At 34.2% G+C, this 9322-nt stretch overlaps 1 protein-coding gene across 2 annotated transcripts; it reads left to right on the top strand.

Moving 5' to 3' along the window:
• Window positions 1–1586: 1586 nt before the first annotated feature.
• LOC143610834 (D-xylose-proton symporter-like 3, chloroplastic) lies at window positions 1587–9016 on the top strand. 2 transcript variants are annotated; one of them, XM_077085205.1, is made up of 15 exons: window positions 1587–1950; window positions 2030–2095; window positions 3768–3846; window positions 3953–4012; window positions 4127–4193; window positions 4328–4452; window positions 4557–4658; window positions 5510–5890; window positions 6202–6249; window positions 6803–6865; window positions 7088–7168; window positions 7253–7351; window positions 7931–8068; window positions 8134–8274; window positions 8931–9016. In XM_077085205.1, the coding sequence occupies exons 1-14, from the start codon at window positions 1712–1714 to the stop codon at window positions 8266–8268; spliced, it is 1683 nt and encodes a 560-aa protein (XP_076941320.1). In that variant the 5' UTR covers window positions 1587–1711; the 3' UTR covers window positions 8269–8274; window positions 8931–9016. The 2 variants fall into 2 exon arrangements, with proteins under 2 accessions (XP_076941320.1, XP_076941319.1); XM_077085204.1 differs by lacking the exon at window positions 8931–9016 and having other exon boundaries at window positions 1588–1950; window positions 8134–8321.
• Window positions 9017–9322: the final 306 nt, after the last annotated feature.

The following is a 9322-nucleotide window of genomic DNA, read 5'->3' as shown; positions in this document are numbered from 1 at the left end:
TACAAAACAGCACCCTCCGGTACAAAACCTTCACGTTAGTACTTTTGAGTTCACAAGCCGTGTAAATTACTATTTCCACCTATTGTCAAAAAAAAATTATTAATTTTTTAAAGTAAACATGGGCTTGTAAGGGCTACTATGGGCATCCTTCAACTTATGTATTGGAGATAGTCTTATAAAGCAAATTGATCACATTCAGAATGTTAACTTAACCAACATGTAAATATTACAAGTAACATGCTACTGGTGATGTATGGCGTTGTAAAAAATTGTATTTGTCAAAGAAATTTGAATGATAAACAAATATATGTTGTACAATAAATCTAATGATGAATAAAAATATCAAGGCAAAGAAGATTTAGTTGTTATCAATTGCCATATGCATGAAGAGAGACCATCTAAACACACAAGAGAAATAAAGTATGTTTAAAACTATATTTGTTTTTGTATATTACACATGAACATTGTATAATGTACGAAAACATATACATATACCTACAAACTAATTATGCGTTTGGTGTTTACTTGAAAGGGATTTGTAGTTTTGTGCCTCAGGTTTTAAGAACTTACATAAAAGTTAACCAACATCTTCACTTCAAGATTTTGTTTTCAATTTCGTCCAAGCTCAGCCCTTTTGTTTCGGGAACATAGAGCAGCACGAATGCAAGTGACAAAAAAGCAATTGCCCCCAAAAGAAGAAAAAGATTTTCTATGCCGAGTAGTTCCTGCATAAAAAGATAATTATATATCCGTTTTGACTTTTGATCATTTGACTTTTTTTGCTTGTGAGAAAGGAATGATGACCTTTAATGAAGAGAAAGCAAATGTTACTGATGTATTTGAACCGAAGTTTGTAAAAACCGCAAGACTGGTTCATTTTCCTCTTGTACGAAGTGGGAATATTTCGGATCCCATAAGTTAACTACTTATCGGTCCAAAATATATATGAAAATACCAAATTTCCATTAAACTACAAGGAAATTCCCACTTTTTAGCCACTTCTCCGAGAAAATACCAAATATTGTAATCCGTATCAATCTAGGGCTGTTCAAAAAGCTCGCGGCTCGTGGTTCGCTCGAAGTTCGCTTGAAAAAAGCTCGAACAAAAACGGCTCGGCTCGTTGGCTCGGTGGTTATATATATATATATATATAATTAATAATGTATATATATGTATATATTAATTATTATATATTTATCTCTTATATATGGACTTGATTTGGACATATATCTATTTGGTTGAACTTTTTTTTGCATATGGTTTATTAAATTAAATTCAAGCTATTAAGTTTAAAAATTGCATTATTTTTTTGTATTTCGAGCCGATTTGAATCGAGCCGAGCTGGCTCGTTTTAAAACCGAGCCGAACTCGAGCTCAGGTTTTCAGCTCGATTTCGAATTCGAGCTCGAGCCGAGCCAACTGGATCAAAATTCGAGCCGAGCCCGAGCCAGCTCTGATTCGAGCTCGGCTCGGCTCGGCTCGTGAACACCCCTGTATCAATCCATTATTTATTGTTAGCAACTAATCTCGAAATCAATTGATTTGACAATCTTCATTTCATTTCTCCAGTTTCTTCCAATTAACAGAAAGAATCCAATTCCATAAAAACTTAATAATAATAATATTCAGAAAAGCTATATATATATATTCTGTCATTACAAATCCACCACAAACATGATCACACTCATCTTCACACACACAACCACCAACAATGTCGTCTTCTCTCACTCCTTCAACTTCACTTCCACACTTACTCAACAACTTCAACTTCTCATCTTCTAATTCCAGCCACCGGTTCCCGCCAATTCTCCTCAGATCTCACAAAACGCCGTCGTCTAACCGTACCTACCTCCTCAATTGCCCCTCAATTTCACAAACAAACACTCAATTCACAAACCCTAGGTTAGACAACATGCCGTTAATTGCTTCTCGAAGGTTCAATTTGAAGGTAATTGAACGTTAATCTAGCATTCAGTTTTTGGCTTTTGTTAAGTTAATTTTGGATAATTGAAATTGTTAGGTTAGACTTTAGAGCTTCAGCTGCTGGAGAAGAAGCCTATCAGGATGAGTTCAGTTGGACCTCGGTTATTCTGCCGTAAGTAGTTTTTCAATTTCAAGCTATGCTGATTAATTTAGTTATTCTGGTCATAATTTTATATGTGATAATAGTTAATAAATATATATAGATGGTACTAAAGTAGGCTCGTGGGCTAGCTTGAGCTCAACAAGTTAAGCTCATGCTAGTTTATTATTTAATTAATGATTATTTAATATACATTGTACATATGTGTAGCTAAATTTTTATATATAACTTAATACTAGACGGGTGCCCGCGCGATGCGGCGGTTAACAAAAATCATAGTAATCATGTAACAATTAACGAACAACGTTTGAACCAATCATCACTTTTGGTCAGCCGGTTTCCGAATATTCAAACTATAGCAAACGGTTTGGTTTACGGTTTATACAAAAAAATGGCCATATAAAAGCAGACCGGAAGGTTGACTTATTATTGAAGCTCAATGCGTGTAATCAAACCATTAGTAACGATTCAGTTTAAGGTTTCAAAGGTTTAATTTCGGTTCTCAATAACAAAAAAATCGAACCAACGGTTTGGCTCACGATATTACTTGGAAAACCGTTAAAACCGAATTGTGAACACCCATACGTAATATGTTATTTTTTTATTTGAAAAGTTATAGCAATACCATACCCAAATTAAAGACAATAAAATGCTCATTTTATGGTGCAATTTTTTATAAAAAATATTAACGTATGAAAAAATTATGGCCGTTGGCAAATCGTTGGTGGGAAGTTATCTACATTTAAAATTAAAAGAAATATATGGGTAAAGATGAAGGTCCAAAGTAGTAATTATTTTCTTTAATTTACAAAAGTTGAGTAAAGTTGAGGGGGGCAATGTTTAACTATTTTAAGACATATTTTCCAATGGACAAGTTTGTCCTTATCTTGGATGCTATGTAAGATGTACCTTAAGCATTAAAAATTATAAATTACTTAAAAATATGGTGTCTTAATTTGCCCATGCCTCATGTATTATATATAGTATAGATATAGATACATATTATTTAGTTACTTTTATCATATTTTTATATATAATATAATAATAATAGTTATTTTATAAATATATATTAAAAATTATATAAACAGTAGGCTTGTTTAAGCTTGCCAGCCGGTTTGAGCTCAATAAGTGAAGCTCAGGCTTGTTTAGTAAACAAGCTTATTTTTAGTCATTTAAGCTTGGCTTGATTCGAGCTTTTAGCGAGCCGGTCTTGAGTGGCTTGGCTCGTTTACACCTCTACTGTTACTCTGTTAGCTAGCGTGCATGAGTGAGTCCCTCTTAACATAGAATCCAGCTCCCTTTAGTTTTCTGCCTTTAAACCCTGAGTTTTACCTGATCCAACTGGTTTCATTGTTAGCATGGTATTCGTTAGAATAATATAATCATATGCTTAAAATTTAGGATACTCAGATAACTTCATGTTTATCTGGGTCGTTATGTTTCTTACAATTATTCCTTATCCTTACCTACTTCTCCAAAATCTGATTATTTTGACTATATATAATCAGAAAATCAGAATCATTCACATCCAAACAAATCCCTAATTTAACCTTGTTTTGTCATAAACAGACCATATGAAGTTTGTCACTAACTGCAAATTATACTCATATGGGGTCTAGAGTATTAGGCATTAAAAAAAGTACAGGGGGTTCTATATTTTGCTTTTAACTTGTATTAAACTCAGATTTTTATTCCCGGCATTGGGCGGTTTATTATTTGGGTATGACATTGGTGCAACCTCTGGTGCTACCCTCTCATTACAGGTACATACAGCATTTTAATCATTGAACATGAAAATTAAATAAACTGTATGATCTAAATCATGTCAATGTGCCACATGTTAAATTTGATACTTCACTTATTGTATAGTCTCCAGAACTTAGTGGCACAACATGGTTTAATCTATCAGCTGTTCAACTTGGTCTCGTGGTAAGTTATCTTTGCTTCTTTTAGTTTATTAAATGTACTTGTTTGACCCGTTACTCTTACATGCTCAAATAACCACCTGTACCGGTTACATTATACGTTTTTATTCTAATGCAGGTCTCGGGCTCCTTGTATGGAGCTCTTTTTGGTTCCATCCTAGTGTACCCGATAGCCGACTTCCTCGGTATGTATTTTATCAGTTACATCACTACATGTGACAATTTTGACCCATTTACTTATTAATGGGTCATTTAATTATGAATGAGCTTAATCTTATTTATTTATTTTTGGTGAAATATTATCCATGAATTTGTGAAGGTAGGAGGCGTGAACTGCTTTTAGCGGTTCTATTATATTTTCTTGGTGGTTCTATCACTGCGTATGCTCCTGAACTTAATATTCTCTTGATAGGCCGAGTTCTTTATGGTTTAGGTATCGGTTTGGTAAGATTACATGAATCCTAATCCAGTTCTTTTTAAGTTAAATCTTAAAATCTTAAAACCATATGAAGTATTATTAAACCAGTTTTTCATTTTTGTTTTTTCAGGCTATGCATGGCGCACCACTTTATATTGCAGAGACTTGCCCGTCTCAAATTCGTGGGACTTTAGTATCTTTAAAAGAACTTTTTATCGTTCTTGGAATCTTGGTATTAATTTCTATTTGTAGATAAAATTATTATAAAAGAAAAGAAGCGCTCGCACACACACACACACACAGGCATCTAACAGAATTAGGGCTGTAAACGTACCGAACGAACGTGAATGGAGCATGTTCGTGTTTATTCGTTTTAAGCAAACAAACGATCAAACAGGAACAGTTAAATGGACGGTTTTCTTCTTCGTGTTCGTTCATTAAGAAAACGAGTGCCATTTATGTTCGTTCATTAATTATATAAAATGAACAGTTCACGGTTGTAAATGAACGAGCATAACTGAAGAAACGCCAATTAAAAGTAAACATATACATTAATCCGTTAAGCCTAAAAATTTATGTAAACTAGACTAAATTGTAATAAGCCTAAAAAGTTTAAATGAATATGTAAACAAACATGCCTAAGCAAATGTTAACTAGCGAACATAAATGAACGTTCACGAACATAAATGAATCAATGAGACGTGTTCATGTTCATTTGTTTAACTAAATGAACAAAAAAATTGTGTTCATGTTCGTTCATTTATTACATAAACAAACATAAAAGAACTTCCAGCTGAACGTTCAATGAATGTTTGGTTCGTTTAGACGCCTAAAGAGAATTTGAAAAACTTTTCACGAAGATTTCAATAAGTTTTTGTTTAAGAGAAGAAAATAAAAGGAAAAATGGAGTAAGAAACCAGACAAAAAGTGTTCTGGGTTAACCTAACCTTTCTTTTTGACCCGAACGTGCATTTTGACCCGAACGTGCATTTTGACCCATAACCCAACTCGCCCGACCCGCGACCCATCAATGAGTTATGCCCAAGGTGTTCTTCAATTACAACTATTTTGTATTTTCTACAGTTAGGTTACTTTGTAGGCAGTTTTCAGATCGACGCGATTGGTGGTTGGCGCTACATGTTCGGTTTTAGTGCCCCGGTTGCGATTTTAATGGGATTTGGTGTGTGGGGCCTACCTCCATCTCCAAGATGGCTACTTTTAAGAGCAGTTCAAGGTAAAGCATCTTTGCAAGAGTACAAAGAGAAAGCCATTGTTGCTTTAAGTAAGCTTCGGGGCCGACCAGCTGGCGATAAAGTTTCTGAAAAACAAATTGAGGACACACTTGTTTCATTAAAATCTGCTTATGGTAGTGATCAAGAAGCAGAAGGGAGTATTTTTGAGGTTTTTCAAGGCCCGAGCTTGAAAGCATTTGTGATTGGTGGAGGTTTGGTCCTTTTTCAACAAGTACTAATTCAAACTTATGTCTTGTTTCGTGTTTATTAATACGGGGGTGTTTAGTGAAAGCTGCTTATTTGGATTTGAAGTCTCATATAATGATTACTGGGACTTGAGGTCACAATAATGAGGTTTCGTGTTCAAAATGCAAATTAAAACACCCCGTGTGTATATCTCATTTGTGACACTATTTTTTCATTATTTATGTTTTTTGGGACTTACCCTTTTAGTAAAAGGGCATTTAATGTGGAATTGAGGGGGTATTTCATGTCACTATTTTATATGAAGCGAGCCTCATCATTATTATCTCAATGTAACAGATAACCGGACAGCCTAGTGTTTTATACTATGCTGGTCAAATCCTTCAGGTATGCAATATAAAAACTCTCTCTCAAGTCACACACCCACACACAAGGTAGGGTTCAAAGCAGAACACGGTTTTTTTGCGAGAAGTTGAAGAACAATAAATCATTCAGTTTATCAGCCTTAAAACATAAAAAATCGTTGAAATGCAATGTTTATTCATCTATCCTAAAAGGTAAATTTAAACAAATTTTTTTTATTTATAGGACCTACACATGTGCAGGTTATGTGCATGTTATATTACCTACACCCGTGAAGAAAGGCGAGCGTTTAAAAATTTTAAAAGAAACATATGAGCAAACTAGTTTAATGACTTTTATGTGCATAAATAAGCATTTGTAAAGTAACCGATTTAAATTTCTTCCTTTTGTTCTCGTAATAATTTAGTGTTCTGTAATGAGCCTCACCCTATGTCTCCAGTTGTAAATACACACAAATATATACAATATATACAAATGTATGTTCATATATATATATATATATATATATGTGTGTGTGTGTGTATGTATGTATGCATGCTTACAGCTTACTTTGTGAATTATGAATTATGAATTCAAGACTGCTGGATTTTCCGCGGCTGCTGATGCAACACGGGTTTCAGTCATTATCGGTGTCTTTAAGGTACGGGCATTAAGAGAAGTTACCTTTTTTGCAAAATTGAGTACTTTTATACGAAAATATGTCGATTAACTTTTCTTTGTTTGCATTTTTCAAAATCACCCATTATTGGCTACTATATGGTTCTTATTAAACAGTTATGCATAAAAAATGTTGGCTTGAAAACTCAAAAACATTAATATTCTTTTCTTGTTTATGACCATAGTATTATGTATACTCTTGCAGCTGCTAATGACAAGTATAGCCATTCTGAAGGTTGATGATCTCGGGAGGAAACCTTTGCTTATTGGAGGAATCAGTGGAATTGTATGCTTCTATTTCTTTTAGTTTATAATTAACATTTAGATTAGTGAAATTAGCTTCTTAATTTGCTAATTTGCTGTGTTGCAGACCCTCTCATTACTACTCCTTTCGGCCTATTACAAATTCCTTGGAGGGTTCCCGTTGATTGCTGTAGGTGCTCTGCTTCTTTATGTTGGATGCTACCAAGTAAGATTTTTGTTAAGAATATATTTACCTGAAATTTACTGCAACATTAGCTTTGTATGTGTTTATTTATATGGTTTAGTTCGATAACTAATGGAAATATGTATACACTTGTGTACAACAAACAAACAGAAACTTAAATAATTTAATTTTGTCTATAGGTGGTTCGTATATATTTAAATTTTTACTTCTTTCATAAAAATGTCAATTGCTGTACATGAAAAACCATTAAACTAATTTGTTCATATGTTTTTTTTCATTTAAATATGATGAAAAGGCTAGTAATAATGATCCATTTTGCTTGAATAAAGCAACAATGTGAGGTTTGAAATATCTGTGTACAATAAACAAACAACCAAACGTACCTAGTAACATCTCACTCGTAGAGCTAGTTTTACATATTTGACCCGTTTGACGTGTTTCCCTTACAGCTAAATATTAAGTTTTTCTGTTTCACGTTTTATGAATTATATACATCATCCTAAAGTTACCCTTTTCATATTAATTTGTTTTTTTTTTGTTGTTGACAATAATCCCAACAGCATATTTTTTTGTATTTTAATGAAAATTTGGTACTTTCAGATATCTTTTGGACCGATAAGTTGGCTTATGGTATCTGAAATATTCCCGCTTCGTACAAGAGGAAAAGGAATCAGTCTTGCGGTTTTAACAAACTTCGGTTCAAATGCATTAGTAACCTTCGCTTTCTCTCCGTTAAAGGTTGGCATTCCTTTCTCACAATTCGGCAAAAGTCAAAACGGACATATAATTATCTTTTTATGCAGGAACTACTTGGTGCGGAAAATCTTTTTCTTCTTTTCGGGGCAATTGCTTTTCTGTCACTTGCATTCGTGCTGCTCTATGTTCCCGAAACAAAAGGGCTGAGCTTGGAAGAAATTGAAAACAAAATCTTGAAGTGAGATGTTGGTTGACTTCTGGATTTCTTAGAAGTCAAACTTTCTTTGTTCCTCTTAAAATAGTGTTCATTTCATGTTGTGATTTTGGCAATGTTTTTAGACCCGGCCCGGGCGTCGACCCGGACGCCTTACCGGGTCAAAGGTCGGACCGACCCGGGAGGGCGGACCGGTGTTTGACCCAGATGATGTCATAAATAATTTAAATATATATATATATATATATTTATATATATAATTCATATACATATAAAAATTAATAATAACAAAAAATAATAATAACAAACTTTAATGTTTATTTATGTTTAATACATTGTTTTTTGAATATATATGATATATATTTTATCAATAAAGACAACAATAATGCTTGGTTGGTTGGTTCATGTGTAATTATTAAAGCTTCTACTTAGGAAATGACCCAAGTTCGAATCCCACCATACACATTTCATTTTAGATATAATAAAAAATGGGTTTTACCGGTCGACCCGCCGGGTCACCGGGTCCGGGCCGACCGCCACCCGCCAAACCAGGCCGGGTTTTTCAAAAACGGGTCAAATACCTCACCCGGCCCGGTTTTGAGACCGGGTCCCGGTCGGACCGGTCCAACCGGCCGGGTCGGGTCGGGTTTCAAAACAGTGGATTTTGGTTCTCTGGTTTTGCTTTTCGTTTCTTTATTCGCGTATTCTCAACACGTGAAAGTAAACGGAAGTCAAAACCCGAGGCACAAAACTATAAATCTCTTTCGAGTAAAAACAAACATGTATTAGTTTTGTATGTATATGTATATGTTTCGTACATTGTACAACGTTCATGTGTAATATACTACATTGAAATAAGCCGGTGTCAGATAGCAGTGCGTATGAATTAAATTCGATGGCAATTTCAAGTAAAATATTTTAAGGGTATGGTTAATAATGGTTTTGCTGCGGATAAAGCATCCCATTGTTATCATGATGGGTTTTTATTGTTTCAAATTTTTACATAAGGCTCACCGCTCATGGGAATGTATAGCAAACACAATGGGATCCCCTTCAGTGGCGAAGCTTGGATACGAATGTCG

The sequence above is a fragment of the Bidens hawaiensis genome, unplaced genomic scaffold (assembly GCF_021521415.1).
Source record: "Bidens hawaiensis isolate Kalapana, Puna unplaced genomic scaffold, B.hawaiensis_p1.1 tig00028291_1, whole genome shotgun sequence".
In the NCBI taxonomy this organism is placed as follows: Eukaryota; Viridiplantae; Streptophyta; class Magnoliopsida; order Asterales; family Asteraceae; genus Bidens; species Bidens hawaiensis.
This window is presented reverse-complemented; position numbering and strand designations above follow the sequence as displayed.